The sequence below is a fragment of the Panicum virgatum genome, chromosome 6N (genome assembly GCF_016808335.1).
Source record: "Panicum virgatum strain AP13 chromosome 6N, P.virgatum_v5, whole genome shotgun sequence".
Taxonomy (NCBI): domain Eukaryota; kingdom Viridiplantae; phylum Streptophyta; class Magnoliopsida; order Poales; family Poaceae; genus Panicum; species Panicum virgatum.
In genome coordinates this window covers 52,322,300-52,344,495 of record NC_053150.1, presented here as the reverse complement: position 1 = coordinate 52,344,495, position 22,196 = coordinate 52,322,300, and the positions used below count along the sequence as shown (strand labels likewise).

At 44.7% G+C, this 22,196-nt stretch overlaps 2 protein-coding genes across 2 annotated transcripts; both read right to left on the bottom strand.

Moving 5' to 3' along the window:
* Positions 1-5,258: 5,258 nt before the first annotated feature.
* On the bottom strand, positions 5,259-8,536 carry LOC120679708 (fatty acyl-CoA reductase 1-like). Its single transcript, XM_039961364.1, has 7 exons — positions 8,370-8,536; positions 8,071-8,263; positions 7,779-7,882; positions 6,959-7,158; positions 6,730-6,830; positions 5,736-6,603; positions 5,259-5,629 (listed from the first exon to the last, which is right to left on the bottom strand). Exons 2-7 carry the CDS (start codon positions 8,162-8,164, stop codon positions 5,473-5,475), a joined length of 1,524 nt encoding a protein of 507 aa, XP_039817298.1. The 5' UTR covers positions 8,165-8,263; positions 8,370-8,536; the 3' UTR covers positions 5,259-5,472.
* A 362-nt stretch (positions 8,537-8,898) lies between these two features.
* Positions 8,899-14,938, bottom strand: LOC120678999 (fatty acyl-CoA reductase 1-like). Its single transcript, XM_039960484.1, has 7 exons — positions 14,579-14,938; positions 14,390-14,493; positions 11,160-11,359; positions 10,923-11,023; positions 10,098-10,849; positions 9,825-9,952; positions 8,899-9,433 (listed from the first exon to the last, which is right to left on the bottom strand). The coding sequence occupies exons 1-7, from the start codon at positions 14,670-14,672 to the stop codon at positions 9,280-9,282; spliced, it is 1,533 nt and encodes a 510-aa protein (XP_039816418.1). The 5' UTR covers positions 14,673-14,938; the 3' UTR covers positions 8,899-9,279.
* Positions 14,939-22,196: the final 7,258 nt, after the last annotated feature.

Here is a 22,196-nt window from a genome sequence, read left to right as displayed (position 1 = left end):
CCTTGTGTTTACCTTCAAGTTCCAGATTCGGCGATCTGCTTCCAACCATATCCTATCTTGGGGCATCCCAAAGTAGGTGAGCGGTAAAAATACCAACAGTTGGCGCTCACCATGGGGCGATTGTCACGATCATTGGGAGAATTTGAAGGACCTTGTCAACAAAATCAATCTACTTGGCGAGTCGACAATCTCTACTTCAACCAATTGAGCAGCGATTCGGTCCATTGTTCAGCTGCAGCGTCGAGATTGAAGCGGAGAAGCACTGTTCTCGTCGAATATGAGTCCGAAGCGGACAAACAGGTCCATCGTCGAACTGTTCCTGTCGAGTTCGAATATAGGAAACAGAGAAGCCACAACCAAGCGTGACCCCAATCAGCATCAAGGCCGAGACCGAGTTGTATGCGGCCGTATCTGGGTCAAGACCGAAGCAGAGGAGGATTTATTTGCTGAAGATCAACTCGGTAGAGTGCTGAGCAGGTTTGGGTTGGAGGCTGTCCACGAGTCCCAACCTGTTCCGATTGGGAGTTGTGCATCAACACGGTAAGCTACAGCATCATGGAAAAGCAAATTCAAAAATCGCTACTTGCCCATCATGAAGGCTACCAGCGGGATCAAGCGACGACTACTCCGACTTCTAGACAACACTAGGCGACACGTCGCCGACTACATTGACTACATCGACTACTCGGCAACGTCAACAATCGCCGCCGACTACTTCGACTACTCGGTGACTCGGTGTCGACTACTTCGATCCATCATCGACTATTTTTCTCGACTAGAAAACTAGTCGAGAGTGGACCTCGCACCATCACTAACTAGTCGGAATCGACTCCGACTAGTCGGCAATAATCAAGCTAAGTCACTTATACCCTTTTCGACTTGTTTTTCACAAGATCGACTGCTTTTTTGGTGTACGCCTCTTGACTGAACCTACGCTCGGGGGCTACACCGTAATCGACTGCTTTGTGCGCAACACACACTCTTGTCGACTTTTCTTGTGCGCAACCCGCATTTTTGCCGACTTTTTTGTCCGCAACCCGCACTCTCGTCGAGTGCTTTATGCGCGCCGCGCATCTTATTTGTCGCCTTGTCGACTTCTTCTCTGTTTTCGTTGTCTTCTATCAACGGTTGCTAAAATACTCGAGGAGCACACGCCAACCTCGACTCTTCTGATACCAATTGAAAGTGATCGGGTGCTCTAGCCTAAGAGGGGGAGGGGGTGAATTAGGCACAATTAAAATCTTAACCTATGGCTCCAACTAGTTTGCACAAAACTTAAACTAAAACAAGCTATCTAGATGTGCAACTACGGTTCACCTTAGTGTGAAACCCTCATCCCAAAAGAGTTTTGTAACCTATAGCCAATCCTATCAAGATACTACACTAAGAAAGTAAAGGCACACAAGTTGCAATATGAAATGCGGAAGATTAAAGGGAGGGATGAGAGGAAGCGAACTCTCGACACGATGATTTATCCCGTGGTTCGGTTTGCCACAAAGGCGCCCCTACGTCCACGTTGTTGAAGCACTCACTAAGAGTATCGCTTCCCGGCAATCAAGTCTTTTCCGTGAACACAATCACGGTCACCTTGATCCCGATCTTCACTAAGGGAGATTGCCCACGAAGGAGGGGTCTCTGTCCCCCGCACAATGTCGTCGACGCCGCTCCACACCAAGCCGGAGGGTCGTTGACTTGCCGGCGAGCCACCAATTGCTCCAAGGGGCCGGCGCACCATAATACAAGTGTGGTTCACTCTAGAACCATCAACAAGGATCTCAACCTTGCTTGTTCACTCACTCAAAAGCTAATCTAGAACTCACACTTTACAAAGCTAGTGCTAAAACCTAAGGATATGATCAATGAGCTCTTGTATGGCTTGGAGGTGTTCTTGGGTGTGTATGAGATGTCTTGGGACTCCAGCAAGCTTCAAATGGCCGGGGGAACACATATATATATATATATATATATATATATATATATATATATATATATATATATATATATATATATATATATATATATATGCCACCATGTCAAGAGAGCCGTTACTAGCCGTTGGCCAGTTTTCTGCGTAGGCATCGGAACTTCCGGTGCATAGAGCATCGGTTTTTCCGGTCACTCTGCGCTCTGAAGTAACCGTTGGCCTCTATGACACGCTGCAGCAACTTCAGGGACCATCGGATGAACCGATGCTAGGGCGTCAGAACTTTTGGTGACACTTGTCCTTCATATAGCCGTTACACCTTTCTGACGTCATTGCACCGACGCATTACTCCGGTAGCCGTCGGATCTTCCGGTGCTGAAGGCTTGGCTGCTGCATGCTTGACATCGTCTCTGGAACATAGTATGTTGAATGCACCGATGCTTAACTTGGCCTCGTCGGTTGAACCGGTGCTTCACTCTTTCTTCACTTGATCTCCAGAGGTGCTCAGACTTGCACGGATGCCAGGGCGTTGGATCTTCAGACAACCATCGGATGCACCGATGCTTAGGCATCGGTTAAACTGGTGCCCCTGTTTTCTTCCAAACTCGTCCAATGCATCGCAGCGATCAATTGGATCCTTCAAATTTATTCTACCTCTGGATTTCCACTATGCTTTGACATCTCTACGGCGGATTGGACTTGTCATCTTGATGGTGGATTGGACTTGGCGTCTCGACGATAGATTAGACATTGCGTCTTGACGATGAATTAGACATGTTGACTCATATCCATGGGACCTAAAAACTCCTACAAGTGTGATCTCACAAACTTGTTAGTCCTATTGATTATATTGTCACTTATTCACCAAAATTACAAATAATGACCTAAATGAGGCCATGTTCCTTACACGCCTATGTTCCTACGCGTGCATGCGGCCAAGTTCCCTACGCTATGGCTACGGCTATCAGGGATCAGGTGCTTACACGTAATAGGCTAACTGCTCGGGACATGACCGCAAGACACGAAAAAAAAGTTTTATATGCATTCTTTAATGCTGGGATTTTCTCCCGTTCTTTTACATGTATTTTCTACAATACTGGGATACTCCCAACTTGATATCATGTATATCATTTTACCACATATTTTTATGTTTATTTCATAGGAGATCGGACCTGGATCATGCTGCTGGCATGTCCTGCTCTCAGGGTCGGGGGCTGGACACCAAAACTACTCAACGTGGCTTCCATGGCTTGCCTGGCTCGCAGGCTCGGGGGCTGGACGCCGCAAAACTACTCGATGCTGACTCATGTGAAGACCGGAGGCAAGAAAAATTCTACACTGCCTGCCACGACTTTTGGATCCTTTATTCCAAATCTTGGAATTTGGATTCAAGGCTCGGGGCCGCGGGACACGTGTCATCGACGGTTTATTTTTCAAAATTTTGGAAGATAAAGACCAGAAGATTGAAGACTGATTTGACCCTCAGCCTGATTCTGCGATTCAACCTAAGGCTCGGAGGCTACTCCATATGGAGCGCGAGTTCATCACGCACCATATAAAAGAAGACTTTCGGGGCTTGAGCACCTCACAGCCTCGATGCAGCCGGAAGTACTCGGAAGATCACTTGAAGCACTCGACGGAGCACTCCAAGTACTCGAAGACGACTTCAGAAGTACTCGCGCCTGCAGTACTCGGCTACGAAGAGCTCGGGGGCTTGTCAGACCCGGGCCCACAGGACTGTGCACACCGCATAGATATGAAGAAGATTCCGGATACACACAAAGAAGGAAAAAATTGTGATCCTCCTAGGAATCTACTTTGTAATCCTCCTGGGACTCCTACCTTGTAAACCGACTAGAATTCCACCCCCTGGACTACATAAAAGAGGGCAGGGTACCTAGATTGGTATGAACCAGCGCAGGGCGCAATATACCAAACCACCACACAGGACGTATGGTATTACGCTATTCCGGCGACCCGAACCTGTCTAAATTTGTGTTTTGTGTCCTTGCGTTTACCTTCAAGTTCCAGATTCGGCGATCTGCTCCCAACCATCTCCTATCTTGGGGCATCCCAAAGTAGGCGAGCGGTAAAAATACCGACACTCATCGCTGGCCCAACTTTGACCATCCTCTCATCATGATCACTGCAGGCCAGGTGGTAGTCTAATATAGTGCAAAACCAAGAATTATCTTATTTATTTTGACTAATAATAATGTAATCGTTATGGTGCATTTGTGATTTTGGTAATATAATAAGATATACGTGTGGTAAATATTTTAATTGTTCGTGTAGCTAGTATCCTATAGATATGCACGATATGTAGCTTGATATGCAAAATGATGGATAGATATATGTTTATAAATAAAAATATATTTTAATAGCACTGGTGGGTAATTTATAAATATGTATATGTGTATTTTAGGCTAATTTTTCGTAATGGCTGTGATGGGTAATTTTAATTTCTGTGGGAATTTTTAGGTCTTGAGAGCGAACGTGAAGGTTCTGTTTGTTGGCCAAATAATAAGATAATAAATTTCTAGAATTTCTTTATTTTTGTAGAGTGTCTACCTGGAATTCTAGGTGGCTTCATATCGAGATTTGAAAGGAGCCTCTAATTAGTAATAGTAAGATAAGATTTTTGGAATAAGCAAACCTTGGTAAATATGTTTCAGCATATTTAACAGTTGTTTCTGACTGCCTCCCAGTATGGTGCAGGTGGAATTCAGAGAACCCATGGTCAGCCTATAAACCAATTTCGGTTGCATGGACAGTTGATGTGCCAAAGGTTATCAGCTTCATAAAGAAGCTGCTCATTGCACCGTGACAGATTGCAGCCAGTAACAACGTCCACTCTTTGTGATGTCCAAGAAAACTTGACAAGTACAGATCCCAGCTGCCTTGTAACTAGTACCTGTACATAGGAAGCTTTCTTCAGTGTCCCGAGAAACGCAAGAAGAAGTCTCCCGCATACGCGCCTCCTCGCTTCATACTTTTCTCAAAGCACATTGTCCTTGTTTTCGTGTGCCGGTCTTTGCGTGTGTTGAGGCAAAGAAAATGGGTAGTTTGGCTTGACTCCTCAGCACTATTTTAATTTTGAGCTGCCCATCGCAGTCTTTCTTAGGAGTAAATCATGTGAGGCAAATTAAAGCGCCAACAAGGCATATGACAAGCTGCGCAGAGCATTATTGAGCATCACACTAGCTACTTTCTGATTGTTATGCTTCTCAATTTCATTGTAACTGCAGAGTGCAGACAGAGGTTACAGATCCTTTTTATTGTAATGGACAGACAGAGACTACATGTTGAGGCTGCCGGATAAGACGAGCACAGAGCACACGTTTCATCAATATTATTTCATATATATGGTGCTTCATCAGCACATTTATTAACAGCCAATTCAACTTGTAACATCCTTTGTACTGTAATTAATTACAACATAAAAGAAACAATTAATTGGTGTGTCTTTAAGTATATATGAACAGAGTTTCATATATTTTTTTGGTCCATGTATGAACAAGGTGCACGGCCAATAAAACATGTCTTGATCACTTGCAGACGTACTTGAGGACACCAGGAATGTGAATTCTGTAAAAGTAGTCGTCCCAGTCGATGATCTTGGGATCAAAGTTGAACATCTCATCTTCATCAGGGCTCTTCGTCACCATTGTTGACCTCAGGCTCTCCAGGTTGGTGTCGTCAAAGCTTCATTAATTATTACCATGCATGTGACAACATCCAAGGAAAATAACAGATTAATTAATCATATATATTCAGAAAGAAAGAAACATCATCGAAAATGCAGTAGTACCATCCTTTGAAGAATGCGAAGGGGCCATAGACGTCAACGAGATGCATGACGAACTTGTACTTTCGGTTGGAGTCGTTGTAGAGCTTGGAGAAGGTCCCGCAGAGCAGCAGGTTGGCCGCGTGCAGGATCTCGAGCGGCAGCTTGAAGGTGAGGATCATGTAGAGGCGGAACCGCGGGATGGTGGAGAAGAAGCGCATCTCCTTGTTGGGGATGACCTCGCCGTTGTCCCGCACGCGCGGGTGCTCGATGAAGTGCCGGGCGCCGGAGCGGTAGAGCACGGCGTAGGTCACCGGGTTGCGCAGCGACGAGGTGGGCTGGTAGATGGCCAGCGCCCCCTTCTCCCCGGAGCGCGCCGCCGCCGCCGCCAGCATGGCGTTGACCACCATGTCCCCCGGGATGACGTCCATCACCATGCGGAGGTCGGCGAGGAAGCAGGAGATGTTCTGCTTGGCGTAGCCGATGATGAGCGTGTCGATGGTGCGCGTGCCCTGCATCCACCCCGGCAGCGGGTCCGCCCGGACGCTGGTGATGATGCTGGGGCGCATGATCACCACGGGCATGTCGCCGCGGTGCTGCTCCAGCACCATCTCGCCCATGGCCTTGGCGAAGACGTAGGTGTTGGACCACCCGAAGTGGCGTGCCCGCTGGAGGCCCAGCTCCTTCATGGCCTTCCTCTCATCGGCCGTCTTGTTATTATTGTGGGCGTCGCCGCCGCCGTCGCCGCTGGCCGCCGCCGTCAGGTTCTTCTTGACGTCGGCGGCGAGGCGCAGCTCGGCGTCGATGTCGAGGCGCAAGCCTTCCCGCAGCGACTGGCCGGGCGTGATGGGCTTCTCCGGGATCACCTCCGCACTGTCGCCGGACGCAAAAGCTGCGCGCACGCATGCGTGATGAGTGATGAGATAGATTCAGCCGGCCGGCCACTAGCTATACTACTAGAGATCGACTAGACTGATGATTCATCAGCAGTAACACTGATGATGATCACTGTACTGACCGGTCGAGACATGCATGAGCATCTTGAGGTTGGCGCACTGCTTGGCGAAGTGGCAGAGGTGCTTCACCCCCATCACGTTCACGTCCAAAGAGACGTCATACCTGCAGTGCAGAGAGAGATTTCCTTGCGATCATATCGCTCGATCCTTTGCAATCTTCATTTCCTAGCAACTAATCTTTGAATAAATCAGCACTAGCTACCGGCCACAGCCAGTCAGCCGAACGATTACCTTTCGTAGAAGTTGGTGGTTGCAGCGATGTTGACGATGACGTCCATGTCCTTGGCCAGTTGGTGCAGTGTGGATGCCTCCAGGCCCAGGTCCTCGCCGGTGATGTCTCCGGTCAAAGGAACAATCTTGTCCTCGATGAACGAGTCGAACCCCTCGCCGTACTTTTCTCTCAGGAGGCCGAACAGCTCTGCGCCGATCACCTGCATTGCATTACTTATTTCATTATTGCACTAAAAAAATATTTTCCATTCTACTATATATATAGTCCACTTTTAGCAAGTCAAAAGCGACAACATCCACCCCACATCGATGAGCTTGTTTGCTTATTCTCCCTCCGTCCACAAAAGAAATCAATTCTCACTTTTCAATAAGTCAAACAGTTTGAATTGTGACTAAAGTTATAAAAAATAATAAAATTCATGATATAAATAAGTACCAGTAGATTAGTTATAGAATATATTTTCATAATAATTTTATTTGAAAACATAAGCAGTAATATTATTTACTATAAATTTGATCAAACTTGAACTAGTTTGACGGGTACAAATCCCATAATTCCATTCTTTTATGGGAGCAGGAAGTACTGCACAAGCAATATATATAAAAAGAATTCATGGATAAGAAGCAGCTAAGCAGCAGCTGATCCTTACTTACTACCAGTGACTAATACTATATATGTACTCTCTATAAGCTGACGGGAAAGTAGGTAATTTCGTGAGAGAAAGATTGAGTGTGAATTTGGCTGACTGATGGACACTGCAACCAACACTCATTTTTATTATATATATAAATAATATACATATAAAAATAATTAATTAACCTCTTGGTGGACGCGGTGCTTGGCGGACTGCGCGTCGATGGCTCGTACCAGGAGGTACATCTTGTGGACATGAGGCTGCACCCGCAGGATCTTCTCCACAAGAACTGCATGCATGCATGCTCACAACTAGTCATTCAATTCATTCAGCACATCGATCGATTCAAAAAAGAAAAACATTCAGCCCATGCTTTGCATTGATCGATCAACAGCTGATCCATGATATAGTATGATCTAGCTAGCTAGTACATGTAATAAGTTGATCTTTTTAATTTGTAATATATACACTACTTACTCTTTCCAAGAAAGCCAGTTGAGCCGGTGATGAGGATGCTCTTCCCCTTCAAGTACCCTATGATCCTTGCAGCGTCCATGCTCCCCTCCATCATCTGCCTGTCTTTCTCTGCTGGTGGTTGCTGCTTGTCTCTTGACAACTGATGGACGATCTTGCTTTTGTTTAATTAATTTTCTTGAGACACAGGGACGAACTGAAAAAAAGGAGACTGTTTTAATTTGTGGTCGGATGCATGATGACTATGTGGTGCAGGACAGCAGACGCATGCACAGAGGGACAAGTTATGGCACTACTAGTACCTCCGTGCGCTCCCTGTCTTGCTTGCAGCTATGGCAGCAGGCTGCTAGCAGAAGCGAGAACTAATCAGAAGATGAAGTGAGGCTGTAAGAGGAGGTTACATTTATACACACACAGGTTTAGTCAGGCAATTTTGGCACCTAATGCCTGGCATACGTGGCTTGATAAGTTTGGTAGGCGCAAACAATTTAAAGTGAGAGGATGGACGGCGGTCGTCTGCACGAAATAAAAGTTGGCCAGCACAAGATATTTTACAACAGCTAGCGTCAGAAGCACTCAAGATAGTACAGTAACATGGACGGTGTCTATGTGTACATCACCTTCTGGTAGCTAGCACACAAGCAACAGTGAATGCATTTGCATGGTAATTCCTATCTTGAAACAACAATATCTTGCATGAACTTTTACAACAATATAATGGACCATCCTCCTTCAAATAGTTAGAAGTATATGTACTTGAGGAGCTACGTACTCATTTCAAACACAAGTTGGATCAGAGATCATTCTTCTTCAACACCACATGCAAAGTACTTTCTGATATTAGTTTTCCTTCTTAATTAATTTCACTGGCATTGCAGATAGATATTACACATCTTTTTTCATGGTCACTGACACGTACATATCAGCAAACAGATTACAAGTTCGTACTCATGATATGATAGGCTGCCACCTAACACATCAGGCACACGTTATACCACTATTATATTAGAGGTATATGGAGCTTCTCCAATACAACTATATGTATCAATCTACTCATCTTATTATTTCTTTTCTTGATAATCGATCACCCGGTCCGTAGAGCACGTAGTACAACAAGCGGGATGGTCTTCGCTTTCCACAAATTAAGAATAAGAGCCTTTTTTCTATAGCAAGAAGGTGAAGAAGCAACAAGCAAGTTGAGAGTAGCAGCCTTCACTTGCACAAATACTTGAGAACACCAGGTATGTGGATTTTGGTGAAGTAATCATCCCAGTCGATGGTCTTGGGGTCAAAATTGAACATGCGATCTTCGGGGGTCTTCATCGCCATCGTCAGCCTCAGCCGCTCCAGGTTCATGTCATCGAAACTTCATCGCCATCAGGAAATTAAAGGAAAGAAAATCAGAAACCAAGAGTAGAGTACTACTAGATGTATGGGCCAGTGTAATTTACTGAATCAAGCTTGATTAAGTACTAGTTCTTTTGGTTAACAATTGGTGCTTTAATTCTAACCTTTTGTGGTATTATTCGAGAAACTACTATATATCATAATTTTTATAGGAACATGTTTACAAAATCTAATAATTTGTGAGATTATGTAAATATTATTGAAGACGATGTAAGCATGCATATTATTTCCATATACACAAAAAGATATGCATAGTGAATTTGAATATTTTAACTAATCTTTGTCAAAACGTCAACTTTTTATAACCTAGGGAGTAGTGAGTAACTGTTATATGAGTAGCTTAATTTTACCATCCTTTGAAGAAGGCGAAGGGGCCATAGACATCAACAAGATGCATCACAAATTTGTACTTGCGGTTGAGGTCGTTGTAGAGCCGCGAGAAGAACCCGCAGAGCAGCAGATTCACCAAGTGCAGAATCTGTGCGCGGCATCAACATCACATATAACAAATTAACAATTGTCAATTGATGATGATATATACCAAAATAAACTTATTAATTATATATATATATATATGAAATAAAAGGCACAACGAACATAATGATAATAATAAGTAGATCGACCTCTAGTGGTATCTTGTATGTGAAGATCATGTAGAGGTGGAAGCGCGCGATGGTTGGGAAGAAGTACATCTCCCTGGTGGGGATGACCTTGCCGTCCTTCCCCACCCGCGGGTTCTCGTAGAAGTGGCGGAGGCCGGACTGGTAGAGCACGTTGTAGGTGGCCGGGTTGCGCAGCGACGAGGTGGAGTGGTAGACCACCTGCGCGCCCTTCTCCTCCGAGTGCGCCACCATGGCCGCCATCATGGCGTTCACCACCATGTCCCCCGGGATGACGTCCATGACGAAGTTGAGGTTGGCGAGGAAGCACGAGAGGTTCTGCTTGGCGTAGCCGATGATGATGGTGTCGATGGTGCGGGTGCCCTGCATCCACCCCGGCACCGGGTCCTCCCGGATGCTGGTGATGATGCTCGGCCGCATGATCACCACGGGGATGTCGCCCCGAAGCTGCCCGAGGAGCACCTCGCCCATGGCCTTGGTGAAGACGTAGGTGTTGGACCAACCGAAGTGGCGAGCCCGCTGGAGGCCCAGCTCCTTCATGGCCGTCCTCTCCTCCGTCTTCTTCTTCTTATCATCATTGTGGGCGTCGTCGCTGCTGCTGGAGGAGTTGGAGTTCATTGCCGTCAGCTCCTTCTTGACTTCTCTGACGAGGCGCAGCTCGGCGTCGATGTCCAGGTGGGTGCCTTCACGCAGCGACTCGCCGGGGTTGATGGGCTTCTCCAGGATCAGCCCCTCCCTGAAGCCAGACACGAAAGCTGCAGGCACGCCGCCGTACGTTCAGAAGTTGTTGTCCAACACTAGTAAACAGATGATGATCACCGTACTGACCGGTCGAGACATGCATGAGCATCTTGAGGTTGGCGCACTGCTTGGCGAAGTGGCACAGGTGCTTCACCCCCATCACGTTCACATCCAAGGAAACATCATACCTACAAGCCATGCATGCATCATATATCAGAAAAATTAAATTAATTAGTACATGCAAGTAATAACCATTATACAAATAGATACAAGTAATAAATACAATTGTGTCATATATAGCTGATGATCGATGAGCTGCTAGACCTTCCGTAGAAGTTGGTGGTTGCTGCAATGTTGACGATGACGTCGATCTCCTTGGCAAGCGCCTCCAGCATGGGTGTCTCCAGGCCCAGGTTCTCGTAGATGATGTCTCCGGCCAATGCAACCACCTTCTCCTCCACGAACTGCTGGAAGCCCTTGCCATGTTTCTCTCTCAGGAGGTCAAACAGCTCCGCGTCTATCACCTGCATGCATACTCGATCAGTGATCCATGGACGAAACTATAGTTCTACAGTTTAGTTCATTAGATGATCCAAATAGGTAGGCTAAACTTTTGACTAATTAAATAAAGTTTAGTTTCATCCCAACTAAAGCCGTTTAGTCCATTAGCCCAGCATGCCGGAGGTAGGATTGAGCTTCAGGAGGGGCTCTCATGTTCTTCCCCTCTCGCCTCCATTTCTATCCTTCTTTCTCCTCAAATTTGTAGGGGGCGGGGGCTTAGGGGGGCTCCATGGGATTTCCAGCAGTAGGAGTCTAGGAGAGGCTCGAGCCTCCTCAGATCCATCGCTAGATCCGCCAACCCACCTAATTCGAACTAAAATTTAGTGTCACCTATTTATGTGTTTGAAATGGTTTCTCACCTAAAGTTAAATTTATGGATCCAAATAGATATGGATTAAAATTTAGTTACCTAATGTTTAGTCACCTAAGTTTAGTGAGGATTAAACTTTAGTCATATAGGTGAGTCTTTATATTTGTGGACGACATGCAAAAGCATAGCTAGGACGAGTGTGGTCTCTGAACATAATACTACCATTAATTAGTTACTAGTTATCACCAAATAAAAGGCATCCTCCAATTAATGTTGTATAGGACTACTAGAAGCAAATAAATATTCTGTACTAGTACAGTACATACTTGGGAATATATGTTTTCTTTAACTTTTACCCTTACTGAAGTATTGGAGGTTGGACTTATGGACCATCCAAGGCAGCAGGCAGGTAGCATTAGTGTAAGCCAAAACAAGAAATGAATTCCCATTTACACACATCAACAACCAACAGGCCATATGGGCCATTCAATATATACCACTGCACACAATGCAATATTGGTCTTAGCTTGACTGGCAGTACAGTGTAGCTAGCTAGCAGAGTCGTACTAACCACTGATGAGCCACCAGCAGGTAATTACTGCTAGGACAGGCAAAAGGACTAAGCTGCTCAACTACTAGAATAATGACTAGACATAAGCAAGGCTGGTAAATCATGCGTGAGTGAATAATGATCTATCCCTTTTTTTCACCTCTCTTGCATTATTGTATGTCATGTCCTAAGTCTATCTTTCACTATGTCTATCTCACCCCATCGGCTGATGAGAAGTCAGATCTGACGACTGAGATGAAGATAAGAGATGCATGGCACGGATGATGGAGATGGACGTTTAATTAGATCCAGGCATGGTTGCATGGAGCGAGCTGAGCGAGATGGATCGGAACCTGCCTCGCCGGAGCCGCCGCCGGCCAGCCCCATGTGCACCTGATCAGTCGCAATTACTCCGGCCCAGCTCTCCTCCCCTGACCATCCATCTCGATCGGGTGCATGGATCGGAGGCAAATTAAACACTATAGACTATACACTAATTATCAGATGGTTTATTTGGTATTGATTGGTTGGCATGCAAGTGGGTATTTAATAGTGTGGATCAGCTAATTAATCTATTATCTTATTATTTGGCCAACAAACGGAGCCCCCCACATTCGTTCTCAAGGCTTAGAAATTTCCACATTAATCGGAGAAAAATAAAAATAATAAAAATTACCCACCACTGCATTATGATAAAAATTAACCTAAAATACCTTTGTGCCTAATTAAAAATCGCCCACCAATGCCATTATGAAAAATTAAATATAAAATATCATTTTGATATGTATCAGTTATAAATCTATATTATTAATAAACACTAAATCTATATTATAAAACAAAAATAAGAATAATTATATGCATAATATTATTAAAGCTCAACAAATCAAATTGTTATTATAGATAGATCATATTTGAATTGTTTTAACCAATAATAAGACATAATTTGCGATAATGAACAGACTGATGTATGATAAAAAATAATATAATCTTTACGTAATGATACAACGACATGCAAATTTTTGAATTTTCAATACTAGCTGCGCAAATGCGCTGGCTATACGCCTAATTAAGATGATATATATGCCACTTCAGTTCATTTTGTCAACTTTTTGGATCGACCAATGATCCAAAATGTATATAATTTGCATCCCTAGTTGCCATGCATCATGATGCTTGCTGCACACAGTGCTTCATAGTACGCAGCAGCAACGTCGTCCTCCTGCCGGCCGGCTTGGCAACAGCTAGCAGCTTTATTTTCTATTTTCTGTCTATCAGAGATTCAGAGTGAGAGCGAGATGGCAACAACTGAAAACCAACTTCGTCAGTGAGCTCTGATACATGCTGCTGCATGGAGTGTGTGTAGTTGAAAATATAATCAATCCATCGATCAGGGGTGGCGTTGTGTCGTCTCACCGTACCTGATCTGCTGTATATCTGGTGGAAACTAAATTTTTGTGAAAACCCATTTAAACCATGACAAAAAAATATCATCTAAATTCATCAAAAAGATCACACATGTAGATGATATGATGATATACAATCTTATAAAATATCTTGTCCAAACTCGACTTCGTTTGTGAGATATAAAAATAATAAATTTCTAATAAATCATCTGGACAGCTTCTTGGCTTGAAATTTGTTATTTTTATATCTCACAAACAAAATCGAGTTTGGACAAGATATTTTACAAGGTTGTGTATCATCATATCATCTACATGTGTGATATTTTTTTCATGAATTTAGATGACTTCTTTGCCATGGTTTGCACGGGTTTTCACGAAGGTCGTGGTTTCCACCAGATATGTTCCCATAAATAAAACTGTACGTCGTTTACACTTTAATTTGTACTGTTGCAAAACAAGTGTAAGTTGCTGTGCATGACGTCAATGCAGAGTTAGTCGACCACACTGTAACTAACGTCGTACGCTCCCTCGTTTCTTAAGTTAATAAGGAGCTTCATAACAGTGAATAATCGGAGAAACAAAGCAGCAGCTGCCTGAATCTGATGATCGACATCAACACTACGTAGGTCGTTAAGGAAGATAATTAAAGTGCAGGTTTAGGATGTTATTATTATAATTGTTCATAAGCCTAGCTAGCTAGAGGCTACTAGTTCACTGTATACATGTGTACCTCTTGCTGGACGCGTTGCTTTGCAGATGGCTCATCGATCGCTCGCACAAGAAGGTAGATCTTGTGGACATCAGGCTGCACGCGCATTATCTTCTCCACAAGGACTGCATCATCCATAGCTAGCTAGCTTATTGTCTGATTATATTTGAAAGAAGCTAGTAGTATGTAGTAAGCAGTACTAGGACATACTCTTTCCAAGAAACCCAGTTGCGCCGGTGACGAGGATGCTCTTGCCCTTGAAGTACCCTATGATGCTCGCCGCGTCCATGGCATCCAGCATCATCACCTCTGCTGCTGCTGCGGCTCTCTGCTTGAGGCGCGGTGTTGTGTTGTGTTGTGTTGTGTGAGAGACTAGCTATAGATAGCTAGCTATTGTGTGTAATATGCATGCTATATAGCTAGAGATCGAAGAGAGGCCGGGACCGGGATGGAGGAGGCTATATATGATGGGCAGTGCTGCTGCTGGGAAAAGTGAGTGGTGATCGATGGTCGATGCCTCGGGTCAGCAGGACACAGAAGCAGGCGCCAATGCAAAAGAGAATCGCTTATGCACCCTGTATTTATACACGCCAGCGGCCGGCACATCAAACCAAAGCAGCAGAGTACTCACGCGGGCGGCCCCTGATCGATGCATGCACAACTGAAAATGTCTACAGGATTGCCCCAACCAACAGCGCATGCATGATAAGATTCAAGCTGTGCTTTGCCTAGTCATGTATTGCCGTACAGCTAGCTCTTACTATTGTGGAACTGAAAACTACACACGAGCCGGTTGCTACTGGACGCGACTCGGCCCGGTTGCAACTAGATGCGAACTAGTTGCAACTCAGACCGACTCGGTTGTAACTGAAAGCGAAGCGGTTGCAACATAGACCGACCCGGTTGCAACTGATCACAATTCAGGACTGTCACAGTTGCAACTGAGAGGATTGATGCATTCTCAATATAAAATACACCCAGGTGCATGCATACAAGTTAATGCATGTATATGTGCATGCATGGTTACGGTTATTAGGATTTAGGCCTTTAGAAAAATAGAAATCATTGAAAAGCATATTATTATTATTATTATTATTATTATTATTATTATTATATAGTTAGCAAGGAATTGAAGGATCAGGCACTGAAAAGTACAGACTCAAGAAATCAATAATGTTACTCCTGTGTAAGCAGAGACAAATATCGAGCCGGCCGGCCATGCTGTATGGGCTGCATGCAGGGTCTACATACGTACCCATCCTACACGATAACCAACAGTGCGTGATTCATTGTATCTTACTCAGGCATAGGATGGATGGGTGCCACTGTATCCGATCTGGCCTATGCCCACGATAACCAACAATCCTTACATGCATGCCGTGCCGTCTAATGAATGAATTGAATTGAATTCTGCGACACGTTGATGCAAAGCCCACTGAAAGTGATCGGGTGCTCTAGACTAAAAGAGAGAGGGGATGAATTAGGCACTATTAAAACCTTAACATATATCTCGACTAGTTTGCACAAAAGTTAAACTAAAACAAGCTAACTAGATGTGCAACTACGGTTCACCTAAGTGTGTAACCCTCATCCCAAAAGAATTTTGCAACCTATAACCAATCTTAACAAGATACTACACTAAGAAGGTAAAGGCACACAAGTTGCAATATGAAATGCGGAAGCTTAAAGAGAGGGATGAGAGGAAGCGAATTCTCGACACGAGGATTTATCCTGTGGTTCGGATTGCCACAAAGGCGCCCCTACGTCCACGTTGTTGAAGTACTCACGAAGAGTATTACTTCCCGGCAATCAAGTCTCTTCCGTGAACACAATCACGGTCACCTTGATCCCGATCTTCACTAAGGGAGATTGCCCACGAAGGAGGGGTCTCCGTCCCCCGCACAATGTCGTCGACGCCGCTCCACACCAAGCCAGAGGGTCGTTGACTTGCCGGCGAGCCACCAATTGCTCCAAGGGGCCGGCACACCGTAATACAAGTGTGGTTCACTCTAGAACCAGCTACAAGGAACTCAACCTTGCTTGTTCACTCACTCAAGAGCTAATCTAGCACTCACACTTTACAAAGCTAGTGCTAAAATCTAAGGATATGATCAATGAGCTCTTGTATGGCTTGGAGGTGTTCTTGGGTGTGTATGAGATGTCTTGGGACTCCAGCAAACTTCAAATGGCCGGGGTGAGGCGTATATATAGGCCACCAAGTCTTGTAGCCGTTGCTCCAACGGTCAGCAAAAAACAGCATACCATCGGATGAACCGATGCCTTTGCATGGGGCGGCGTCGGTTCATCCGGTCACTCTCAGACCTGAAGTAGCCGTTGAGCTTCTGACACACTATCTGCGACACCACCGGTTTAACCGATGACTGTGTGTCGGTTAAACCTGTCACTCACAGCACTCAACTAGCCGTTGGCCTCTTTCTCTCCTACTGACGTCATTACACCGGTGCTATGCTCCGATGGACCACCGGTTCAACCGGTGCTGAAGACTTAGCTCCTACGTGCTTGACATCATCTCTGGAACATAGTACATCCAATGCACCGATGCCTAGTTTGACGCCGTCAGTTCAACCGGTGACTTGGCTATCTTGACTTGGTCTTCGCTTAATCTCCATTTGGTGCTCAGATTTGCACCGATGCCTGGGCGTCGGAACTTCCGACAACCATCGGATGCACCAATGCTACATGCATCGGTTCTTCCGGTGCTCCTGTTTTCTGCAGAACTCATCCAATTCAGCGTTTCTTTGAGTTCTTTCTTCGTGTATTGCTTTGTATGGCCTTTTTACTTCATCCCTGGGATCTAGAAATATTCATTTAACAAAAATATTAGTCCCATTGATTGCGTTGTCATACGATCACCAAAATCACTCGAAATGGCATAAATAGTGCCATGTTCGTTACACCCACACTTAGCGTCACTAGCTAGGGTGGTGGGGAGCTAGGCTAGCATTCATTATAATCATCAGCCATACGTACTGACAGTTTTTTTGGCAATAATGATGAAACACTGATGACTAACCCAATGCATCTTGCTCATGCATCCCAGCAGACACTGAAAGCAACATCTGTTTCCTTCTCCGTCGTCCCACCAGCAATGCAACCAGCTGTGCAACTAACCCAACCAAACAAACATCTATCTGCTGCGAATTGGGATGCTTCTGCTGTGATCTGCTGAGACCTACCCGGCCGGCGTTCATGCGCTTTATTATTGGACGGGTCCTCAAACAGAAACCCCGCTACGGGACGGGCATCAACTACCTGCCAAGATGCTAGGTGAGAATCATCGAGCGAGCGTACCAAAAAAACTCTCATTGGGCCGGGGCCGGCCGGGGTCGCTCAAGACAATCAAGCAAGTCCTTCATAATTCTTAACAAAAGGCACATGCATGGTCACATGGTATATATAATTGTTCTGCAACTAACCCTGCTCTACTAGCAAGCAGCATATTCCGGAGGCAGCAGCATACTAGCTAGCTAGCTCTCTACTACTTCCTCCGCTAACAAAAGAATGCAATTATGGAATCCGTACCGATCAAACTAGTTCAAATTTGATCATAATAAATAATATTATTAATGCTTATCTCTCAAATAAATTTATTAAGAGTAGGGAGGTGAAAGCATCTAGGCCGATAGATGCACACGGTAAATTTCAGTGATTAATGACAACCATATGTAACTAACCCGTGTGTTTTGAAGGAATTAATCATTTACCAGATATATATCTCTGTTTGTTCCTCATGGCCCTTCCTGCTTACTGCAAGCAGCTCGATCAGCTGGATCACCGTATCTCTGTCAGTGTTTGCGAAGCGAATCGCCATCGATGCTTCTGACCTGCTGGCCGGGTCGGCCCTGCTTGTGCTTGGCAAGAGCGTGACACCAAAAGCTAAGGGATGTGCATGGCTCCTTAGCTTGTAGGTCTACATGTGGGAGATGTAGTGGTTTCTTGTGTTTTGGGTCTTTTCTAGGTCATGTATTTACTCATCGTATTCGCTCTGTATTTATTCTTGAAGTCAGAATTTTTCATATTTCAACATACTTTTTGCAAAAAGCATGTGCTATAGCTCTTTGTTTGCCCACAGATATCTCTACTCCAGAGATTTTTTTTAGCCCAAAGGGTAACCTATCTCATTCTTTTTTGCCTCCCACGTCGTTGTAGTTTTGTTGGGTAAGGCTTTGGATTCATTTTGTTTACAGGTATATTTTCCCCAATACCTGAAATAGAGATAATGTTTTTTCTTCCAAATAACTTTTGGTTTATTGAAGGAGTCAGGACATTATTTTAGTTTGAAGGACATTTTGCAAAAAGCGCATGCCATGGTTCATGGTTTTCTGGCCTTCCTTAACAACGGGGGTAAATTTGGTTTTTTTTGTACCGAAGAATTTTTGACCAAATGCCTGTGCTATATCTCATATATATTGGCCTTCCTATTTACTTATGATTTATTAATGGATTTAAAGCTTTTCTGAATTTTTACAAATTTTGCGCTAAGTGTGTGCGCTATAGCTCAATTTCTAAATATAATGTTGTTTGGGGCTGTTGGAGCCTTGGAGGAGTCAATGGGATATCTCTGCTGTGCAGAAATTTCAGCCCAATGGGTCACCTATAGCTGGCTTCCCATGTTAATGCTGGTGTGTGTACATGTCAAAGGATTTTGTGTTCATGGCCAATTTTGGCCCAATGCGTGGTGATAAGGACACACCTACAATGCTCAAATATTTGTCCAAATCTTTCACGGTACTTAGAATAACACTAATTTCAGACTGAAAAATAATACTCGACCAAATGCAGCAGGAACTAAACCAATCAATCGATTCCTTTCGAGCAACACAATCAGCAAGGTAACTCTTTAATCAATCAAGTAGCCAAAAGACATATAGGGGGAAATCAGCTTACAAATGCGGCAAAACTGAATCCCTAGGTTGCAGCAACTCTCCCACCCTATTCTCAAGGGAACGTGATCAGAAGAATGGGGAAAACTCCCAACACGAGCTCCAGCCCGGAGGCTAGATCACGCCTTCTCTCGATCCGAAGAACGGCAGCAAGATAATTAGGAGAACGGGATCACCATCTCCTTTCTATGGGGAAAACCTCCACAGAAATCATGAAATCTATTCTAGGGTTACAAGGGGCGGCGCCCCTTGGCTTTATAGGCACGCAGGCCAGCCACAACACACTCTAAATGGACCTAAATACGAACTGGCTCGGCCCAGATGAAACCGTCATATTGTTTCGATGACTGAGAGCAGCACAGGTTGAATTCGAAGGTGAGGTTGGATCTGTTGGAAAGCTACTGGAATAAGCTTTCCAACGAGTACTCGTACAGCCCAAGAGGCCTCTGGACGAGGGAGTTGTGGTCCGTTTACTCAGACCATGTCGGGCTGGAACATAGTCGAACACGGACTGAACTGCAGGCTTCTTTCCTTCTATTCTTGGACATAGGTTATCTTTGCATTGTGAGTGGCATGGAAATGAAATCTTGCATACTTCATGAGCACCTGGATTTGGTCGTGAATTACTTGGATTTCTCATCTTCCATATGACTTCATTAGCCGTGCATTGCTTCTCTTGCTCAACCAAACAAAGAATTGTGCCTATTTGCACATAAGAATTGTGCTGTGTATTGCAAACCGCCACATCCATGTAAGGTGGATAATTTAGAGGAGCCACGGGCTCATCGTACTCTCCCGCTTGAAACAAAGACGTCCTCGGCTTTGACACATTATCACAAAAATGTCCCTTGTTGGGAACTGAATTCTTTTCATCCACAACTTTCAAATTGGCACCCTGAAATGTGTACTTGCTTTTTATAACCTCAGATATATTGTCCTCTTGCTGCTGAATGTACACATTAGGAAATGAACCAAATTTCAAACATGAAGATTGTGATTGTGACTTCGTGACAAAATTTTTAGAGATATCAAACGGCACTATGGAACTAGTCCACCTTGCTTCAGCTAGGCAAACTGAATATTGACTATCAACATCATCCTCCCCACCATGAGACGATGGCATCCTTTGCTTTGAGGCATTTCTGGACAACTCTTTTACAGCAGAAAACATGTCCACATTTGTATTAATAGGTGCACTTTCTCCCTTCATATTATCCTCATCATGTGGGATATAGCTCATGTTGGTTGATCTTACTATTCATTTCAGATTTATTCAATGATCACAAGCTAGCATTGTTGAATTTTGACAGACCTGGCCTCAAATGTCGTTCAATGGCCGTTGGAGGTGTAGAAGGATATATCTGCTCTATAATGTTTTGGTGCAAAAGATCTATATATGTATCATGTTCTTCTGCCTCCCATGTAATTGCAAGTCTATTGGACATGTCCGTGGATATTTTGTGGTCTATGCATTTTTGGCCCAATGAGTAACCTATAGCTCATGTTTATTGATCTTCCTATTCGTTTTGGATTTACTGGAGAAGTCAGAGAATTCCCAAATTTTACTGACATTTTATTTGTCCAAACCATGTGCTATAGCTCTTTTTTTTACACAGTTCCAAGGCTATTGGAGGTTACGGTGTCCTTGGACGATTTCTCTTCCATGGAGAAGTTCTGTCTCAACCTACAGCTTTTTTTTGTGTCTCACATGTCATTGCTGTTGGTTTTGTTTTTGTTTGACCTCGGTCAACAACAAAATCATGAGAAAAAGAGGGAGATCTCATCCCTTGAATTTAGGAATCGGTTCCCAGAACTGATCCGTGATCGGCTTGATCGGGAGGCAATTCTAAGCCCATTGGGCTCGTCTCTGGGCCTACAGTGTTTATAAATAAGAGGGGGCCAACCCCAGGGTTAGCAATCTAATCTATTCCATCACCACCGATCCTTCAGAAGCACTGGAAGGCTCAAAAGAGTGAGTTCCACCCCCGGGGCAGTGCCGGTGGCGTCCTGAAGGTCGCCGCTACCCCGAGAGGATGCTCAAGGAGTGTCTGCACTACGTCCCCGACGCCGTTCACGCCATCGACGACGTCACTACTGCATCTACACCCACCAGCACCATGGATGCCACTACTGCTGGTATAGACCGAACTCTACCATTCTGCATTAGTTGATGTACTAGATGTGATCTACTTTGGATTAGTGATCCTGGTTAGTTAAGTTGTTCTAAATTTTTGTTAGATTAATCCTAACAATTGGTATCAGTCGCCTCTACTAATCCAGTATAGATCCCCTAGACAAAACCCTAAGTTTTAGGTTAGGTTTATGGTGTAGATCTATCTGTGCATGTTCTTTTCATGTTTTTAGCACTACTCAGTCAAGTTTCGTATCATGCACACATGTTTTAGTTAATTTTACTTAAGTCAGAAATATTTTCAAGCCTAGACCTTTAGATCAGTCATGTTTTCTAGGTGTATTTCATATTTTAGTTCAAGATATTAGGGTTTCCCTTCAATCCACCTAACCCTCTTGGTTTTGGGTCAAAATTCGTGCATAAGTCAGCACTCAGTGAGATTAGAAGAAGGGGAAAACTCAGATTCAAATCCAAAAGCAAACCGCATCGAATCCCTAACCCTAACCCTAGATCAGTTTAAGATAAGATAAAGACAAAGGGGCTTACCTCACGGTCGGCGGCCGCGCGTGGCATGAGCTCGCTGCGCGTGGTCACCGGCGAGCCTCCGGGAGCCGTAGCCCACTCACCGACCGCCTCGGCATGGCGGTGCCGGCTCCCTGGCCACGCTCGCGCCGCCGCTGGCGCATCAGTGGTGTCGCCCCCTAAGCCATCAGCTCGCGTCGCATCAGCTTTTGCCCCGCCGACCATCAGCTCGCCTCGCCGCCGGCCATGGAGCCCCGGCGGAGCCCCTCGG

Excerpts from the sequence above, each read along its gene's own strand:
- LOC120679708 (XM_039961364.1), bottom strand. The coding sequence starts at position 8,164 with ATGATGGAGGGGAGCATGGACGCTGCAAGGATCATAGGGTACTTGAAG. Across the intron at positions 6,831-6,958 it reads ACCACCAACTTCTACGAAAG|GTATGACGTCTCTTTGGACG; the intron begins GTAATCGTTCGG and ends TCTGCACTGCAG. Across the intron at positions 5,630-5,735 it reads TTCGCATTCTTCAAAGGATG|CTTTGACGACACCAACCTGG; the intron begins GTACTACTGCAT and ends TAATTAATGAAG.
- LOC120678999 (XM_039960484.1), bottom strand. The coding sequence starts at position 14,672 with ATGATGCTGGATGCCATGGACGCGGCGAGCATCATAGGGTACTTCAAG. Across the intron at positions 9,953-10,097 it reads CATACAAGATACCACTAGAG|ATTCTGCACTTGGTGAATCT; the intron begins GTCGATCTACTT and ends TGCCGCGCACAG. Across the intron at positions 9,434-9,824 it reads TTCGCCTTCTTCAAAGGATG|TTTCGATGACATGAACCTGG; the intron begins GTAAAATTAAGC and ends ATGGCGATGAAG.